The following is a 20879-nucleotide window of genomic DNA, read 5'->3' as shown; positions in this document are numbered from 1 at the left end:
GCATTTGAAAACATTCCGCTCCCAAAGATCTCAGAACAGAGTTAACTACTGCTCGTTAAGAGAGTTTTAATAATAATGGAAATAAATCCCTAAATACGCACAATCTTCTTCTATGAGCCATAAACGTTCAGCTTGGTGCGGAGTTTGAGTGTTCAATTTCGACTGAGAAAGAAATCAGAAATACTACAACGCTGTCTCTGCCCACTACATAGCAACCGGTGATTTACGCTTCACCGAGTTATACTAAAAAATAATACGTTATAGAGTCCGCACTAATCAATAATAGGCAAAGTTTCAAATTTCAACATTTAATCTTGCGCAGACAGCGACCTCAGCACTAAATTTCTTCTAAAGGACATTTCATTTTATAAAGGGCAAAAATAAAATCAGTGAACGCCTGAATATAATGCTACGATCCTAATACCACAAAAATGGGGCAAGCGTCGCGCTCTTTCAAGATTCTTTATTCGATTTCTTTTCTTGTCCCTGCTATCCTACTCTCCCTGTTTTTGTTTTTCTTGTTTTGTTTTTCATCACCCGTCCACTTACCTCTTTGCCTTCGATTCCATAAATGATACAAATCTAGTCCTCAGATTTGAGCATTATGGTTTCGCGGCAATTTCCTGCAGCTGATAAAACATATTAACAGTACAGCCAGTAGCTGGTAATAATTAACAACTGTTCAACGCGCCTAAAAGTCATTGATTAGGTGTACCACAAGGCAGTATTCTTGTATCGACACTGTTTAACCTTTACATTAATGACGTTGTGAGCATTGACCATAGCGCTAAATATATGTCATGTATGCAACGATGTAAGCATAATTTTTTATGGCTAAAACGCTAAACGAATTAACAGCCAATAAAACTTTGGCCAAAGCCCGCATTCCGAGTTTGCGTCGTTATCGAAGTGTCGCTATCTCACGTGACCTCGAGTCAGCTTATTGGTAGAAACGCCGGAACCCGGTATTGCCACCTCTTCCGGTTCCGTAGTAGCAACCCCCGGGTCCGGCGTTTTGACCAATTAGATTCAATTCAATTCAATTTTATTTTTCAGAAAGCTTCTGAAGGGTCACCTGGACTAAAAGCTGTCATGTCAGCTTGACGAGGCCCAGGTGCCCGAATGTACAAGGCAGGGCATGGTGGCCTACCATGCATAGGACAGTACAATGAAAAATAAAATACACAATATTCATGGTACAGATTTGTACATGTGAAAATATCAACTATGATAGGACAAAATAGATACATGTTTGCAACAAAACAGCAATGACGTCATTCAAAGAATAGATGCGAGAGAGAAAAAAAAATATCTAAAGATGCAATACAAATTAGTGCTTCTAAAGGGAAACATACAGGAAACAAGTACATTTTCACAAATAACGGCTTCTGAAAATCAGGATAGCAGGAAATATCACCCACTAAAATCTAATGGGATAAAAAATACTGCCGTAATCGGTTGAGGTTGGGGCTGCTAAATTCATTATACTTATTGAGAATTTGTGGAAGATTATGTTTCAAAGACTGTAGTTTGTAATTGGTGCGGAAGCGTGGAATCTGCCAAACATCAGTGCTGCGTGTAGAGGCATTGCTTTGATAATGTTGTAAGGATGCGATAGACGTAATGAACTGCCTGAAAGCGGGTGATGATAAATAAAATGAGCGCAGCATACGAAATTCATAAATGTTTTGTATCGGGACTATATTGTATTGAGGAAAATACTGTTCAGTTGAAGAGAAGTAGTCAATGTTAGCTATAATGCGCACAATCTTCTTTTGCAACATGTAAACCTTCTTAGTGTTGCCTTTAGTTGTTGTCAACCACACCAAATTGCAATAGTTAATGTATGAGAAGAACAGCGCCTGATATATTTGAAGTTTAGTGTGCACTGGAAGTAATGAGCGGCAGCGAGATAAGGCCCCGGTTGTTTTACTGAGTTTTGCGCAGATATTGGTGATGTGCGAGTCCCATGTTAATGAATCGGAAAACGTCACTCCTAGAATCTTATGTTCTTTTACAACTGAAATTTCTTCACCATCACAGTGAAGAGTGGTAGCCAAGCTTACTACTTTATTTCTCGGCCGAAAAATAATTACTTTTGTTTTTGCCGGATTAATTTTCAATCGGTTATTCTTTGACCAGAAAACCAATCTTTCGAGCAAGTCGTTACATTGTGTTGCAAGACTGTTTTCTTCTGGGCCAGATAAAAGAATGCTACTATCATCAGCATAAATAATAAATTTTCCCTCTAACCCAGTCGTCACAATGTCATTAATATAAACATTAAAAAGAAACGGCCCTAAAATACTACCCTGTGGAACTCCAGTTGCAATGGGTAAAAAAGAGGACTGTCTGTTACCTAAGTGTACGCACTGACTTCTGTCTCGAAGGTAAGATCTGATAAGGTTTAAAGGTGTTCCTCGAATTCCATACAAAAATAATTTATCTAAAAGGATATCATGACTGAGTGAATCAAATGCCTTGGAAAAGTCAATAAATAGACCAAGAGTAAGCAACTTATTTTCAATATTCTCTAAGATCTTCTCTTTGAGAATCAGCAGAGCATGCTCTGTCGAGCGCCCCTTTCTAAAACCAAACTGGGCATCAGAAAAAAGCTTCATCTGGTCAAAAAATTCTGTAAACCTTACGGATAAAATTTTTTCGAACCCTTTTGAGAATATTGGTATAACAGATATTGGTCTGTAATTTTTAGTGTCATTTTTGTCGCCGCCTTTGTGTATGACGGTTACTCTAGACTTTTTCATTTCGTAAGGAAACTCGCCATCCTCAATGATCAAATTGAAAATGTGCGAGAGAACAGGAGCAATGGACGGTAATACATACTTTACAGGTTTGATTTGCAAATTATTTATGTCAAGAGCTTGGCTATTCTTAAGTTGCATGAATGTTCTTGAGACTTCTGCCTCTGTGACAGGGAGACAAACAAAACTGTTTATAGGGCTATTAATGTCAGGGGGTGAAAATGGGAGGCTATGATCCGTCGTTATGCTGTCGATAAATACTTGATTGAAGTGATCAGCTAGAGCTTGACCAGAAAGTTCACGATTATTAACTAATATCTTCTCAGGTGCGGTGTTCTTATTCCGAAGGCCAAGGACCTTATTTATGGCTTTCCAAGTGGCTTCTGGTTGATAATTGGTAATATCAGCGAAAATATGTTCAAAATATGCCGTCTTTGCACGCCGAAGCTCAGAATTCAATTTATTTCGAGAAGCCTTGAAATTTTCGAGCGCCATCTGCGTACGCGCATTTAGAAATGCATGAAAGAGCTTATTTTTCTTTCTTATCATGCGTAGGTGAACTGTGGTAACCCACGGCTTTTTTATCTTTTTTGATGGACGGAAAGTTCTGAAGGGAAAGTGCGCAGCATATATTTTTACGAAAACTTCAAGGAAACTCGAGTAGGCATCGTTTGCATTTCTTTTCAGAAATACAAAGGACCAGTCATATGTGCCAATGTCTTGCTCAAAAGATAACAGAGCTTCGTTTGAAATATATTGCATGACTCGATGTAACGTGAGATAGCGACACTTCGATAACGACGCAAACTCGAAATACGGGCCCAGATTAGTGGCATAGACCCCAGGACCCTCATTTAAAATCAGCGCAGTGACAATAAAAGCTGTATTTCTTCATGCCAAAACGTAAACACTCTTTACGTTACCCATAGTTACTTACGGTTCCCAGTGCACTGAAATCCTTTCATCAGTAAACAGTCTAGGAGTCATACTTCATTTTAACCTGCCCTGGGACTTGCATATCGATAACGCTGCCAAAAAACTAGCAAGAGGCACAAACATTTTATGCAATGATTTACTGTCAAGCTTATAATATATAATGCACTATCTCTATCAAACTGTCAGTTGGTGTGGCGCACAACAACGTAGCGCTATTTTCGCTGCCAGCACAAACATACCCTGTGTTAATGACATTAACTCTGTGGGAGGAACATTAAATGAATGCCTATCCTGGGACGCTCAAAGCGAACGGCAAGTGAAACTTTCAAAGGCATGCGGAGGTCTCATTACATTTCTTCATGTCTTGCCTCAGAATGTAAAACACTAATATATAACTCAATTTTCATTAGTCGTGTAGCTTACGCCAATTTGGCACAGGAACCACAGCAGAAGCGAATGTAAACAAGATACAAAAAGTGTAAAAGAACTACCATCCTATAATAGCTAACCTTCCGTATGACTCCCTTGCTATACTTCTGTTTGCCGAACTTAGCACTGTGCCAGCTAAGCGGCTCTATAAATACATGCTCGTGGTTCAGTATTTAAATCATATAAAGACACACACATAATATTGACAGACATTGCAAACATAAGACCAAATGCAAAAAGAGTCAGATCGCTTCGTCGCATAGCGCCCTTGTACATTGAACATCAGCTACCCCATATTCTGCACAAAATATATTCCTCAGATATTGCTCCCCATTCCCTGTTTTTTTTTCAAATGGGAATTATGAATGCCTGCATTACTCGCTGATGAGATTTCTTGTTTCTTCTGTACGTCTCTATAACTTCCCTTTTTATTCTTCAAATTCATGAGTCACAGCGCCACTAAATGCGGCGCCGAGCTGCCGCTACCACTGATGTTTGTAACGGGGATGCGGTTCCCATCAAGCCGATGATTCTGATGGATTTTTTGTTGCACTCCCTATACCAGGTTGTGGTGCTGAAAGATTAAACTGAATTGAAAAAAAAATATAGCGGCAACAACAAAACCTCGAGGGGTACAGAAAATCTAAACCTGTGGCGAAAAGGGGGGAGGAGGGTGGGGGAGGCGGGCACATACAAAAGCAATAGCGCCGAGTGGAACAAGTGAAGCTGACAATAGGTCCTTATATCGATACGCTATGCCCAGCATTATTAGAGGTGTAGCAAACGAAGAGCGGATATGACGAAGACTGAGAACGACGAAGTGCCGCTGCGCGGCTCGACCTCGCTGGTTTGTGCCTAGATGGACTGTGTTCTTGTGCTGTTCGCCATGCAGCTTACAGAGGCTATATTCCCTGTTGAGCCCTTAGTAAAACCCCTTTCACTTGGTGGAGGTGAGGATTTCCGTACGCCCTGGAGCTCCGCAGCCGCACACTACCGACAACAGTCATGACCGACACTACCACCACTAGTCCAACCGCCTCCTCATCCCCCGTCTGGAGCTTTGCGCCAACGGGATCCTCCTATCTTCAGCGGAACCGGCGAGACCATGACGTGGAAGATTGGCTCTCCTCATATGAGCAGGTTGGTACTGACAACAAATGGGACAACGGCCTCAAATTAAATAACGTCATATTCTACCTAACGGACGTTGCCAACCTGTGGTCCCGCAACCACGAGGCCGATATCTCATCTTGGTCTGCTTTCAAGAGTAGTTTTGCCGATGTCTTCGGCCGGCCTGCAGAGCGCAAGCTGCGCGTTGAGCAACGCTTTCACGGTCGTGCACAGCTACCTGGCGAAACGTTTACAAGTTATATTGAAGATGTTGTAGACCCGTGCAAGCGCGTGGACGCTTCAATGACAGAACATGCAAAGATTGGTCACATTTTACAAGAAATTGACGATGACGAGTTCCAGGTGCTTCTGGCCAGAAATCCAGCAACCGTCGTCGACGTAATCAATGCATGCCAAACCTTTGAGGAATTACGTAAGCGCCGTAAAATCACTCCTTCTTTGCTCTCACACCAGGAGCTTCGTGCAGCTTTAACACCTGACTCAGAACAGTCCTCTTTGCTGCCACAAATAAAGTAGTTTGATCGAGAAAAAGTTGCCTGTCAACTGTCCCTCGTTTCCCGTCGTCCTGACGCTCCCTCTCCCTTGGTGCCAAAGTTGCAGCAAGTCATCCGCGAAAAAGTCGCAGAAGCACTTCCTACGCTTCCTGAAGCTCCTGCTGTTGCTCCCTTGACATACGTCGGAGCACCAGTACAGTATAGCCAACCTTCTGTTCCCGCCCCTTTGACCAAGGCGGCAGTGGCTACGCGGCCTCCGCCTGAGCCGTTACCACCCATGCAGCCTGTCCTACGCCACGCACCACTTCCTCAAACGGCTCCGCTTCATCCTGCGACTCCGCGCTATTACAACCCGTGGCGCACTTCAGACAATCGCCCAATTCGCTACTACTGTGGTTGCCCTGGACATGTGGCCCGTCGGTGCCGTCGTCGCATGGCTGCGCCTCCCGAGCCGGCGTCTTCGGAGTGCTCCCCACCGCTGCTTCGTTCTGCTCCCTCTTCGCCTGCATACGCCATCGAACAGCGTTCGTATACGACCCGTCGTTCTCCTACACGTCGCAGGTCACTCTCACCAATGCGCCAGCTACCACCCCCTGCTGACGAGGGAAACTAAGTTCCGCGGTTCCTGAGGCGAGAACCGTGCGCTCTGTGAAAAGCTCAAGGTCTCATACTTCGCCCACGAACGTTATAGTGATTCCTATCGATGGTCTGTCTGTATATGCGCTGGTCGATGCAGCTGCTGTGTCTGTGATTCATGAGCGACTTTGGCGACGATTACGAAACGTTACGACGTCATTTAACGTTTTGTCGCTTCGCACTGCCAGTGAAGAGAGGATTGCACCTTTAGCAGCATGTACAGCGCATGTCGTCTTTTGTACAGTGTCGAGTTCGTAGATTTGTCGTCTTGTTCCCAAGACGGGATCCTAGGATGGGCTTGTCTAAAAATAACGCCAGGATTGATTGCGCCCGAGCTGAAGTGGAATTTTCGGCACTGTGCGCCGCACTGCCCGACGACAATCGTTCAGTGTGTCCTCAAAAGCTGACCATCGCTGAAGATGTCGACGTAGCACCAGAGGCTAGTGCCCTTGTGCCTCTTTCGTGTCCTGCCGTATCAGCCGTTAATGTTTTATTTACGCTGTCTCCATCCTTCATCCACCGCAAGCACCTGCCGCTGCCGTCTGCTGTTTTCAATGTTCACAGTGACTTCATGAAGCTACTCATCTACATTCCGTCTCCGCGCCCGATTACTCTGCTACGTGGGGAATCTCCCGGTTATATTCAACCAACCCACCTTCTGTCTGACCTGGATGCCTCCGAGACCTACCGTAGTAACTACATCGATGCTCTGCAGTCCGATCCGACGCCTGATTTGTTGCCAGACGACTTCTTCCGAACAGCCATCGATGGCAACAACGGATGAAATTAACATGACGTAAGTCCGGAAAAACAGGCCAACACTACGTGAATGAATCAACCAAAATTCCCACTTGAACTTTTACTTCTTCAATGGAAGCTGAAGTAGCTTGTTGACATTTGGACGAAATAAAATGATTTGAATGTACGAAGTTTGTAGATACAGCGTGTGAACTTGTTTCGCAATGTAACATTTTATCAAAATAAGTAATCACAAATTAAATATTATGTCTTCTTCTTAATGCGCCGAAGAAGTGCAGAGAAACTGGTATTGGCGTCACTGTTGCCGAATTTATACATTTCCACTTGCTTCGACTACGCGCTTTAGTGAACTGTTCGATGCTACCTAACAGCTCTTCATGAGAATATATTCTGTCGCGTTGGCTTCCTTATTTAAAGAAACCGATTCTTCGCTTCAAAATGTAGCGCTGCTGTACATGACGCCATCTTTGCGGCCCCGGTATGGTGAACTACACTGCGGAGAAAACAATCCTCTGTGGTTGGCAAATGTCACATTTCGTGGAGATACGTAAGAAGCGTCATCTATGAAATGGACGAGTAACGAAGGTGAGGACACAGGTATACCAGATAAACATTTCTCACGACGTCGTCGAAATAGCACGAAGAAATTGGGAAATTGCAGCCTAAATCAAATTAGTGTCCATGAATTTTCCAAATTTGCTGGGAGGCGCATCAAACATAGATAGCTAAAAAGCACATTCTCACAAAGGCTATCTGATGTTGCAAATTTTGACTTTTCATTGTCAGTTCGGTATACTGGAATCTAGCAGTAATGGAACTCAAATCAAGCGGAAACAGATTAGGGGAAACTTAAGCTTCGCATTTAAATACATGACGCAATAGCGTTAATGACTCGCTTCCGCTGCTCCCTTTGCAGTGCCTCGTTCTAGTAGATATAGCTCATGCTCCTTTAATTACATCTCCTTAGCTTGTGCCCCTCATATCACGCAGTTTTATTAGCGTACAGTCCTAACAACCACATTATTAAGCCATACGTCATAAGCGATCACAAGACGCAGATATAAATGCCTGCCTTTAGCCACGCTATATGAACGCACCTTCATTGCTTATAGTAGTAGCGCGCCTTACACGGCATCTCTGAGCCCGGGAAGGTTGATTCCTATATCACCCTTTGACGCCAAATTAGGAACCCGAATTCGCAGCTCCCTCCAACTTTGCGAGAGTATGTAGTATCATTGCACCATACAAACCATCGACTGATTGGTTCCTGGCCATGCTCCAGCACCACACGCCAGTGCCCATGGTTGCCAGTGCATATGGCCATGATTTTTCTCTCACGATTTCGACAACGACGACGTCATTAAAGCTGACAGCAAGTATATTTTTCTTTTTTTTTTTTTGCCGTACGGGACGTTTTTCCGGTTGCGGTAATATATATGAATCTGTGTCAATGAAAGTGAGGTCGTCCTCTATGTATGGAAGCAGGTAATGTACATTATTTCAAGCCATTTAGGCTTCAAATATCAATAAATAATCTCCACGTCCACATTTTATATTTGAGCAAAAAATATTCGAAGCCGCCCAAAGCTTTCTTATTCATAGATAATGCCGTTTCATAGAATCTAATAATATAATATTGTTTTATTAACTTTTGTTCTTTCGGTGGCACTCTGTAAGGCTTCTGTCATACCGGAGGAGCCTATCCAGTATTTTTATATTAAAACAAGCTATAATGTAGAAGCCGTGCTGGACGGTACCCAAAGTAGCTGAACGCAGCTGACTAGCAAGAAGTTCTGTCGCAAGGCGGCGCTGGCTCCCGGGAAAACAATTATTACCAATAACTTGAACTTAAGATCCTGAAGAGGAAATGCATTTTCTCATCTCCACGGCTCTACTCAGCGTCATGGCTGAAACGAGCAAGCCTTTCTCAAAAAGAGCAAAATTTTATGCCCCGAATTAACAGCACTGGCTCTTTCAAGGATTTATTGCGCAGAGCTGGCTGAGACTTGTAGTCAAGGGAGCTATAAGAAGAGCCACAAGGATACTTTATTTACAGAAGCGCGCAGCGGGGCGTCGACAAAGCACGGATGAACAAACAGGAAAAACACGCGCTCAACTTTGACATGAATGTAAAATCTTCCATGCGACAGTAATCGAAACTGCCATGTTTTTAAAAATCCACCTTTCTGAAAAAAAGAAAAAAACAAACTTCCACATAAGCTAATATGCGAAATAGGGTTAGCCTCCATGATTGCGGAGATAAATGCGCCAAGATAGCCCCTGTTTTCTAGTCGAACAAAGAGACTGCATTCATCTCTTGTTTCATGATTTTACTGAAACCCTTTACATGCCCTCATTTTGGCACATTATATCCTTTCCCATTTATTAGTCTGGTTTTTTCTTATGTTTTCGATTGTAACTTTTCACACTCCTCCTGTCTTCCGTCTTCATTATTCTCTTTTAGTCAACATACCCATGTAAGTCGCATTGTTTGAATCATTTTTTTTTTGTTTCGCCGTGTTAATTCCTGGCTTTCGCCTTTGTTCTAACAACTGCACCATTCTTCATTCCTTCATGTCACACTTGCTTTTGATCATATAACGTGTTCACCTGAAAGTTTATAAAAGGCTTTTTAAACTATCTTGCACTTCTATTTGTTGTTGTCGTTGGTGGTATTTAAAGTTCCCTAAAGGCCATTTGAAGAGGATTTAGAATTTAACAAGGTTAAAAAAGCAAATATGTAAAACATTCAGATGAGGAATCCGGAGTCATTTTTGCTGGGATTTGAATTGTCACGTAATCACCGAATAAAGTGACGTAAGTCTTCAGCATAGCGCACGTGCTGTTCACTGTTGTGTTGTCCTTATCTGAAAAGCACTGTTTGTCCGTGAATCATTTTGCTGTTTTTTTTTATTCTTCCAGGAATGCCTGCTCTTGTTTAGATAGCGTCTTCAAAATGTCGCTACCACAAGTACCTTTTCCTGATTCGATGAAGTTAGCCTACCACAGTTCCCTGGTTAGCCTGTCTGTGGGTTTTAGAACAGCCGTCTTACGGAAATATGGTGTGCAATATTTACATCTAGCGCAGTGCGGCGCCAGATTTACAGTTACATTATTCTCGCTACAGTTGTGCCTATGTTCTCTGAGCCTTTTGTCGAGGCATCTGTCCGTTTGCCAAAATATACTCGACCGCATGAGAGCGGAATCTTATACACTACTCTCTCGCGGCACTCAACAAACCTTATTTTGTGCCTAACGCCACAATACGCTTCTGCTACAGAAGCTCTCATGCCCTCTGCTCCTGCCCTATCACACAGACTGAAGAAGGTTGCTGAAAGGCATTTTGGTCGTGTCGTTTTTTTCTGCTTCAAGAAAATTAAAAGGAATGTGCGCAAAAGTAAATGAGGAGCGTAAGCATGTAGCAGAGGCATATTGTGGCGTTATAGGCACAAAACAAGCTTTGTCGAGTGCTACGAGGGAGGCATTTATAAGATTCCACTCTCATCCGGTCGAGCATATGTGGCGCCAACGGGCAGATTGCTACAGCTCAACGAAAGGCTCAGAGAACACGAGCACAGCTGTAGCGAGGTTAATGTAACTGGAAATCAGGCGCCGCACTGCGCTAGATGTAAAGATTGCACACCATATTTCCATGAGATGGCTGTTCTTCTAAAATCCGGAGACATGCTAACCAGGGAACTGTGGCAGGCTTACTGCGAATCAGTAAAAGGATATATGTAAGCGACCTTTAGGGGACGCTATCTAAACAACAGCAGGAATTCTCGGAAAAATGGCTTGGCTTGTGGGGTTTAGCGTTTAAAGCGGCTCAGGCTATGAAAGACGTCATACTGGAGGAATCCGGAAATTTCAACCACCTGGGGTCCTTTAACGTGCACTGACATCGCAAAGCACACGGACGCCTTGCTTCTCGCCTCCATTGAAAAGCCGCCGCCGAGGCCGGGATTCAATCCCGCATCCTTGGGAACAATAGTCGAGCGCGGTAATCACTGCGCCACCCCGGCGGGTTCTTGGGGAAACAAATAGAGGAAAATGACTCTATGTCAGATGTAACACGCTTACTTACAGATAGGACAGCAACATTGCTGACTTCTTGTTTTTGTGATGTTTTTATGTGTGATACTTATATATGTGTGTTCTCTGCAATATAACTACAGGCGATAGTTTGCGCTCCAGTGTTTCGTGTTGTTTCTAGATTTAAGTTTTTTCATAAGCGTAACGATGTTTCAGAATCATGGATTTACGCACTTCCACATGCCATTATCTTCAGCGTTTTCATTAAGCGTCATCGTCGTCGTGGTTCTTAAATTATAGAAACAACTGAACTGTGACATGGTGAAAGGCTTGTGCTAGGTGTCTCAAGAGGTGGAAGTTTTTTCTGTAATAACCAGCAATACTGGGATTTCCACAGTGCTCAGACCACCCAGTGATAACAACTGTGTGTACCTTGATTATCTGTTGTCCTTTTTACCTTTATATGTGAGCATAGATACGAGCCGGTCATAAGCGGTGCCTATGCCAGACATGTTTTCCAACGCCGGAGAAAGTGCTAACTTTGGTGTAATTCTGCGCAGCTTCGGTATGGCAGTTACTTTAGTCACAGGGCGGTGACAAAGCCTTTGGCAACAAAGGTGGATGCTCTTGTGGTTGGCGGCACTGAAATGAACCCGCAAAAGAATCAAACTAGTCGGGTGTCAGCGATAGAAATCAGCGTGACCATCGGTCGTCGAACTACAGAATCTCAGCTGCTGAAGGGCGCCATGAATTTTAACTTGGCAAGGGAGCATCGAGATAAAGCTGTTAAAAGCAACTAGTACAATCTGGTACAATGTAGAAGAAATATTGCGAGGCTTTGACCCTTCGAGATAACTCTCGGTGAATCATATTTTGCAACAAATGTGATAAAGCCTCGTGATGGCGGCTGTGAGAGTAAACAAACGAAAGACACAAAAATTGGAAGGACGTAAGAGCTTCGCCATAATAATAAAAGCCATAGTGCTTTTAATGCTAGCATTTCTTATTTCTTGATTATTTTATATAAGACAATTATTATTTATGCAACATAGTGCACCTATCCCATACACACGTTAGCATATTATACGCACAGCGCGCTCACTTGAGACTCCTCTTACGCTTGATACCAATGACTACACATGACCTATTTTTATGACAGACCCCAACAAATACGTCAAGCTCTTCTGCTGACAAATGTAGTCAATGTTTTGCCGACGTTGAATGTGTCCGTTGACATCGCAGACTTTCTTTATTTATGGGGGTTTACGCATGAAGTATATTTCGCTTTTCGTTTCCTGGGGGTCTAGTTTCCAACAGAGGTCTATAGTTTTCAGTGTCACAAAAACGCTTGTACAAGGATTTGATTTCGAAGCTTCTTTCCTCCTCCTGTTTATTGCTCGATGTATAGTGCCAAAAATGCTTGGTTTGGGCTACTTGGTAGCGATTTCTTGAAATCATAGCGCAAATAAAGACAGAGACGGCAAAGAAGTAGCGCCCGTACTGTCCCCGTCTGTTTCGTCCTTGTCTTCATTTGCGCAGTGCTTTCAAGAAGGTGTAGAGTGGATAGCCAGGACATGACGTCCTTACGTGGGAACGAAAATTGTACTTGTTTTACACGTTACACACGAAAACCCCACCTGTGAATTCCTTGCTTCACACTAAAAACAAAAACGCATTTTTGTGTCTTCTGTGAATTGCCGCATTTTATTCCTGAAAAAAAAATTGAATATTGCTCATCAATTGTAAGGACGCAATTTTGTTCTGGGATCGACTGCAGCGGACCTTGAAAAAAATAGTTGTGGTAGAACTCTGTTTAAGCCTAGTTGTGATAGCAACGGCGGAAGCTTCTTTTGCCTGCTCCATTATTCCCCTATCACGCCCTGTCAGTGTAAGGTTCTACATTATTGGGAACACTTAAGCTTATCCTTTATGAGTATGACGCGAGAGCATAAGCTACCAGCCCACATATATATGAGGAAGGTTTAATGCTGCTGAGCCGAATGTGGAGCGAAAGCATTTACAGCCGGTGACCGAGCGCTCTTCTTCTTCGCGGCTGTTCAAGGTTAACCGTAGCGACCGGCCGTGAGCTACGCGACGGCTCGGGACCTGGCGCAGTATTAGCATCGCAATAAAATTCGTTTGAGCGTAATAAGGTTTAAGTGCCCATCATGCGCGATATTGGATGCGCGCGAACACGCTGGGATGCTTTCGGGCCTGTCAAAAATTACTTTATAGTCAAGTTTTCTTAGCCTCCACCTATGCTTCCGACGCGCTTATCTACCCTCGGTCTCGCGCCGATAACATCCCGCCCCCGCTCCAGGCAGATCGCTCATGCGTACTCGCGCTGCCCGAGCGGACACCAACAAAAACAGAAAAAAGCGCGCGCGGTTTGAAACACTGAAAGGGGCTGTGGGGCCCCACAAGCATTACACATCATTTGGGCTGGTCTTATTTACACTAGTAAGCAGTGGTTTTGCCTTCCTATCTCGAGCTCCTCGCGGCCTTGTACGCGTTTCATTAAGCTATTATATAAACCTACATTCCGAATTCAGCTATCCTGGCTGCATAAATTGTTTCTCGTGGAAAATGTTCTAACCAGTGTTGTTATAAGCTGTTTCGAATGAACTTCAATTATTTCCAACGCGCTATTATTTTTGCCCCATTCTCAATTGTCCACGAGCATAACATGAAACCAATTGATAAGCTATTTTTATCATTTCTCAATTTTGCTAATAACAAACGATAACCATCAGCGTGTTCGAATCGATGTACCTAAATCTTCTTGAAAATAGCAATCCAAGCAGATACACAACCAGAAAGTTTGATTTTGCAAATTTCTGCTCAGAATTTCAACGCACTAATTCGTTCATCGCTACCAACACTTTAAGTCGCGTCTATATGCTCTACAGAATAATTATCAGTTTCAAAATATTCTTCTCGTTTCTTACCAAGCTTTATGAGTGAGGAGACGGCTTCAAATAATAATGCGACCAAACTTTTTTCTTTTTCTTTCTTTTCGTTTGCACACAGGGACGACGTGCCCAAGCAAAAATGAGCAACAGGCACAGCTGCCGTTCAACAACTGGGGCGCGAAACTGGCGCAGCAACTGCGTGTTTCCACTAACAGCGCTCCGAAGATTGAAAACGAATCGTGGTACGCTGTCACAGCTGATATCCACGTCTTCTCTGCCTTTCTTGTGTCCACCGATTACCGCGCGATCCACATCGTCAGTCTCGTGCGCGACCAGCTGAATGGAAGTACCTTCAGTTCCTACCCACCATTAGTATGCCACGTTCGCTCCTCTATTGAAACAAGAGAGTACGCAGCGCGCATTAAAATTCTCTGGACTTGGTTTGATCCCCCCGTCAAGAATGCTTTCATCCTGTGCCAGCCCCCGGAAGAAACAATCACCCTTGGTGGAGAAGCCCAAGTGGCTGTCGCAGTCCGAGGGGCAGACACTAGCTCTTATAGGTGGCTCACGCTGCACATTCCGTCCGAAAAAGCGGACCAGAAATGTTGCGCAGTTTGTGTCCGGCCAACATTCGGATCTTCCATCAGTCTATGGAAGGTCGCCGAATTCATCGCACACTATAGACTTGTGGGGGCTCGCAGCTTTTATTTTTACGACTTGGAAATGACCCCCGACCTAAAACTTCTCATCGGTACACTGCAAGCAGCCGGAGTCGACATAACCTTGGTATCGTTCAAGCTTCTTTTAGACAGGGCGGATGTTCATGCGGAAGGCCAGATGCCTGGCCTTTACGACTGCATCTTTCGGTCGATATCCAAGGCAGAGTACTTTATCCACGTCGACTTCGACGAGTTCATGTTTCCCCTTCAGAATTCCAGTATATCGGCCATTGTTGAAAGGGTAGAACGTAAACACGGCAAGGATGCTGTCGGAAGCATCGTTGTGAAGAGCAGGTATTACTGTACCGAGTATCCAGCCAATTTGTACTCCTGGAATGACAAGCGTGTGCCTCTTCAGACGGTGACTTTTACCTACCATTCTATAAACCTGCCGCCCGAGGGTGGTTTTACAAAGCTCATCGGCCGCTCCAGGGCAATCTGCAATGCTGGAGTTCATACCGTCATCGGCCACTGTGGCATAGCCACCCAAATAGAAGTCAAAGCTTCGGTGGCGGTCATCAACCACTACCGACGGTGCTGCGATTTCGAGGAGACACATGATGTAATCAAGCTTAAAATCCCCCTCTGGAACATCAGCACAGTTTTCGTTGACAAACCTGCCGAGAAGTCCATATTAGGCATAGAAAGTGAATTGGCGATAAAGGCTATTACACGCTTGGAGACTGATGTGTAAGTAGCTGAAGACAAACTATACTCACTAATGTTGAACTTAGGCTAACTATTTATCGTTCGCAACGTTTTAAATAAATTACACGAAATCACTACGATGCCGAATTTTCTGCTACAATCTAAATACAGTAATCCCTCTGTGCTGTCCTCATAGTTCAAATTTGTCTTCAAAAACAGCGACAAAGGAAACATTCTACTTGTTTGTCTTGAACCAGTACATAGCCAGCATCGGAAAGTTTATGTATGCTTCAATAAGTCGTGCAGGAGAAACAAAAACTAGTCCGCACTAAGCAACAGCACGCAAAGTTTTAAATTCCAACCTTTTAAATTCAAGTAACAAGAGGGAGAAGATGGATAACTCGGTATGAAAGAGAAAAAGAGAACTAAAGATGGGTGAGTGGGCACGGCGAAAGCGCAGGGAGCCGAGCGCTCAAGATGTGTCCTGCTTTTCTGTTGCAGACCCTGTTGCTGTTAACCGCCGCTGCACAAACTTCACCCCCACGTGTCGACAACTCTATCGACGACGTGGCTACAAAAGAGTGCCTTCATCCTGGTATCTACGTCTACAGCCCTTATTCGTCCGTATACGTCGGAACCGTGACATCATCAGCTTCGACAGCTATAAATCCAACACTTCACCCCGGATTCATCAGTGGGCACGGCGAAAGCGCAGGGAGCCGAGCGCTCAAGATGTGTCCTGCTTTTCTGTTGCAGGTTAGTCCAATTTGGTCATGTAGAAGTGATGACAGGTTTTTGATTCTAGTGCCGTGCCCGCACATGGTTAGAACTGTTATATATGAGTTTGTCTATACATGCATGCTTTTATTATGTGGTGATGTGGAAGAGAACCCTGGTCCCCCAGTTGCTGAAATGTTAGAGTCCTTGTTACAAGGTCAACAAGCTATTAGAAATGATATAGCTGAGGTGAAAAAGATGGTGGACGAAACCGAAAGAAAATTGAACAACTTTAGTTTTTGCGTCACCAACCTTGAAGACAGTGTCAAAACAATATCTGCTAAAACAAATGTTATTGATAACATGTGTGCCTGTGTCACAAAAATTCAGGAACAAATAAAATGGCAGCATTCAAAATTAATAGATCTTGAGGACAGAAGCCGAAGAGCGAATCTTGTGGTTTTTGGAATAAAGAAAACATCGGACGAAACTGAAGCTAGTCTCCGGGAAAAGGTGCTAAATGATGTCTTTCGTGATAAACTTGGCGTAAGCTGTTCATCTGTAGCGCGTATTAATCGCCTCGGTAAACAGTCTACACATCAGCCAGTTATATTGTACTTCCAAAACTATTTAGAAAAGCAAGCGGTTTTGCGTAATACTTTTAAGCTGAAGGGTACGAATATATACATTAAAAATGATTTCTCGGCCGATACTTTAAGGAAACGAAAACTTCTTTGGGAATGCGCTAAGAAGGAAAAAGCGAATGGCAAAAAGGTAGCATTGATAAACAACAGGCTTAAAATTGACAATAGGTTCTTCATATGGGATGACGTTGTGAATAACCAAAGACCAGTCGAAGCGGTAGGAATGGAGCTGTGTGATAAATAGCAATTACAGCATCCGACGCATGAGCTGCGCATGCTGTCACTAAACGCTAGAAGTATAGTGAACAAGGTTGATAAACTAGAAGCATTGCTTCTTTCTTACGATCCTGATATTTTAGCTATGACAGAAACTTGGCTACATGACGGGATTTGTGATGACGAAATAATCCCACCCGGTTACATCTTATTCAGGCGAGATCGTGGTTCATGTGGTGGGGGCGTTGCAGTTATCGTTAAATCTGACACCTGTGTGACCGTTCTGGACCAAATCCCTGAACATGAAAGCTTATTGTTGAAAGTTTCATTGCATGGATTTTCTTTCTTGTTATGCACTGTTTATCGTACACCCGATGCGTCGGAATTATTTCTTGAACAACTGAGTGAACATCTTTTAAATTTACGGAACAAAAATGTTATTCTAACCGGTGATTTTAATCTACCGCACATTAACTGGAAGCGCCCTGTGTATGGGAACTGCAAGAATGCTGACGCTTTACTGGACATTATGTATGGATTATGTATCGAACAAATCGTGACTGAATGTACCCGCGAAGATGCTGTGTTAGATCTTCTCTTTGTTAGCCAAATGCTGTGTAATAGTGTTATCAGCATCGAACCTGGTATTTCCGATCACCGTTTAGTGTATTTTTGCTGGAAAACAAAACAAATCACGAGGCCCGCCCAAAATTATAAGACCATAAAAAAAGATTTTTGCCGCGCAAATGACACGGCCATCATTGATTACTTGGCAGATAATCTAGATAATAATATTGAGCAAGATGTGCATGGCTTATGGAATCGATTCACTAGTGCTATTTGATATTGTATTGAACATTTCGTGCCCACAAGACATATAAAGAAAAATCGAAAAAACCCATGGATTGACAGGGACATGATACACACCAGCCGCAAACTGAAACGTATAAGAAAAAGGGGCGAAAGGCAATCACAAAAGTTCCACGATTTAAAGCGCAGTTTAACTGAGAAGATTAAGATCGCAAGAAAGCGCTACTTCAATACAACACTTCCTCAATTTTTAAAGAACGATTCATCTAAATTTTGGCGTTATCTCGCGCAAGGGAAGGACGATGTTAAGGAACTCAGGGTAAATGGTAAATTAGTAAAGGAAGGCAGAGAAATTGCGCAGGTTTTCAATGAGTACTTTCAAACTGTTTTTTCAACTCGCAGTGAGCAAAATTCCTTAAACTCAGAGATAAATTTTGAGGATGTACCTGTTATTTCGGCTGAAGGAGTCCTAACATTGTTACGCAACCTGGATGAAAAGAAAAGCCCAGGCCCAGATGCTCTTCATAATTCATTCTTAAAACGCTACGCTCCGCAGATTGCACCTTTTCTGGCAAAGATTTTTCAAGTTTCTATCAGTACTGGTAAAGTACCCTCTGATTGGAATCGGGCACGTGTTATACCATTGCACAAAAAGGGAGATAAATTCACAGTGTCTAACTACAGACCTGTATCTATAACGTCCACATGTTGCAAGCTACTAGAGCATATTCTGGCTGGTTATATTTGGGATTACCTATCAGAAAACCACCTTTTATCGCCACACCAGCACGGGTTTAGGAAAGGAATGTCCACTGTCACGCAATTGGTAACCACTGTACACGAATTCGCTACGACACTTGATAACTCCGGTCAAGTTGACGTGCTATTGTTAGATTTTTGCAAAGCGTTTGATAAAGTTGAGCACGGAAAATTACTCTATAAGTTAAAATACATTGGCCTCCCGAGTTACCTTATATACTGGATAAGTTCATACCTTAATAACAGAGATCAATTCGTAGAAATTAATGGAAATTTTTCTGATGTCCTCACTGTAAGCTCCGGAGTGCCTCAAGGCAGTGTGTTAGGCCCTCTGCTTTTTTTATTATATATTGATGACTTAACCCAAGTAATTCCTGACTCTGTCTCCATTCGACTGTTTGCAGATGACTGTATTATTTATAAAAGCATTACCTCAGATAACGACTACGCGCTATTGCAGCAATCTGTTTTTTCCATAGAACAGTGGTGTAAAGACTGGTGTATGGAACTTAACACGCAAAAGACGGTGCTTCTTAGAGTAACTCGTAAAAAGAATTTCAGTTCATTTCAGTATCGCTTACACAACTGTCTCATTTCCGAAGTTTCTAGTTATAAATATCTTGGCGTTACTATTACCAATAATCTCTCCTGGAGTGCTCACATTTCAAATATTTGTTCATCAGCTTTTAAGAAACTTTGTTTTATCAGACGTAAACTCAAAGATGCTCCATCCAATCTTAAACTACTGGCTTACACCACATACGTCAGGTCTACACTTGAGTATGCTTCGATCATCTGGGACCCTCACACTAAAAAAGACATTTATCGAATTGAACAAATACAGAGAAAAGCGGTGAGGTTCATTTTTAATAAATATCAAAGAACGGACTCTCCTACTAACCTCATGACCGCCAACAACATTCCGCTCCTAGAAATTCGCAGGAAAATGACTCGTTTACTCTTTTTGTATAAAATTTTAAACAACCAAATAAACCTCAGTCCTCCACCGTGTGTGAAAGTTCCCAACACTAGGCGGACACGTCCTCACCATAGTCACTCACTGCAGCCAATTTATGCAAAATCAAAATCCTTTCTGCATAGTTTTTATCCAAGGACAATTTCTGAATGGAACACTCTCCCAGAAAGCTTAATTCAGTCTCCAGACTTTGACCAGGCTCTACAGCAACATCTGTTTGGTTGACTTCGATTGTATTGTATTGTTACTTTGATGTCGCACAAAGGTTTTTCATGTTTTCCCTTTTTTTTGTCTCTCCGGCTGTTGGTCAACACATTTCATGTCATTACATTGCCTCTGTTTGTTAGTTTGTGGGTGCTTCGTGTGATTTATTGCGTTTCTTGTGCGCTGTATATATGTATGCCACTCCTGCTAGGACCGGAATACTGGTCTGCAGTATCTTGAAATAAATAATAAATAGAAGGGGCGGATCCTCATTTCGGATGTCGAGCGAACGTTTCGACAAGTGGGCTTGTCGAAACGTTGGCTCAACCTGCGAACTTAGGCTTCCCTCCGCACCCCTCTACCCTTGCTCAGGGCTCTTTCAAACATTTTAAAATGTCACGAAGAAAGGGAGCTAGCTGCATGAAAGGTAAGAAGGCAGAGACAGTCAAGGGCTGTTCTACCGCAATGCCGCCTGGTGGTTTCAGGTGGTATTATTGTACAATCCTTAGTCTCTACAGAGACATTTCTCCCAACGGACAATAAGTTTTGCACAATATGGAAACAGGAAATCAGTCAGCGACAGAATAAAATTTTAAGTTACTAGCCTGCTCAATCAGCATAGGCGCCGCGCTCTTTCATATTGTCTTATTCATTTCCTTTTCATGCATTATGTATGCACTCGTATTCATTTCAATCCTTAATGTCCCTCTCCTTTTTTATGTACCCTTCCACACTTCCTTTTGTCGCTTTACATGTCCGCTAGCCGTGGATCAGGCCCATTAATCTGCGATAGAAAACGCTATGATTATGAAGTCCTTAGCTTCCCGCTTCTATTATATTTTTCATTAAGCAGCTAAAATATTACGAAACAATGATACCAGGAAGCAGGACAGCGCTATTTCGTAAAAAAAAACATGATTTGGCAACCGCAAGCGGTGGGAAAAGAAGATGTCCTTGCGTGGTTGTCGCTGATATGGTCCTTGTTAACATTAAAGAAAATGCAAAGGCGTCCATGAAAAAGGGACAAAGGCGACAAAAACCTAGACTGCAAGGACCGTGACTGAACAATAAAAGATGAAAGCGAAAAACGCCTTT

General features: G+C 43.0%; 1 protein-coding gene across 1 annotated transcript; it reads left to right on the top strand.

Moving 5' to 3' along the window:
* The first annotated feature begins 4986 nt into the window (after positions 1-4986).
* On the top strand, positions 4987-16219 carry LOC146175061 (uncharacterized). Its single transcript, XM_084585513.1, has 3 exons — positions 4987-5077; positions 14210-15457; positions 16215-16219. The coding sequence occupies exons 1-3, from the start codon at positions 4987-4989 to the stop codon at positions 16217-16219; spliced, it is 1344 nt and encodes a 447-aa protein (XP_084441639.1).
* The last annotated feature ends 4660 nt before the right edge of the window (positions 16220-20879 follow it).

This window comes from Amblyomma maculatum, chromosome 11 (genome assembly GCF_055883805.1).
Source record: "Amblyomma maculatum isolate TAMU_Amacu chromosome 11, ASM5588380v1, whole genome shotgun sequence".
NCBI classification, from domain to species: domain Eukaryota; kingdom Metazoa; phylum Arthropoda; class Arachnida; order Ixodida; family Ixodidae; genus Amblyomma; species Amblyomma maculatum.
Note: the sequence above shows the minus strand (reverse complement) of the source record. Positions and strands in the feature narration are given on the sequence as shown.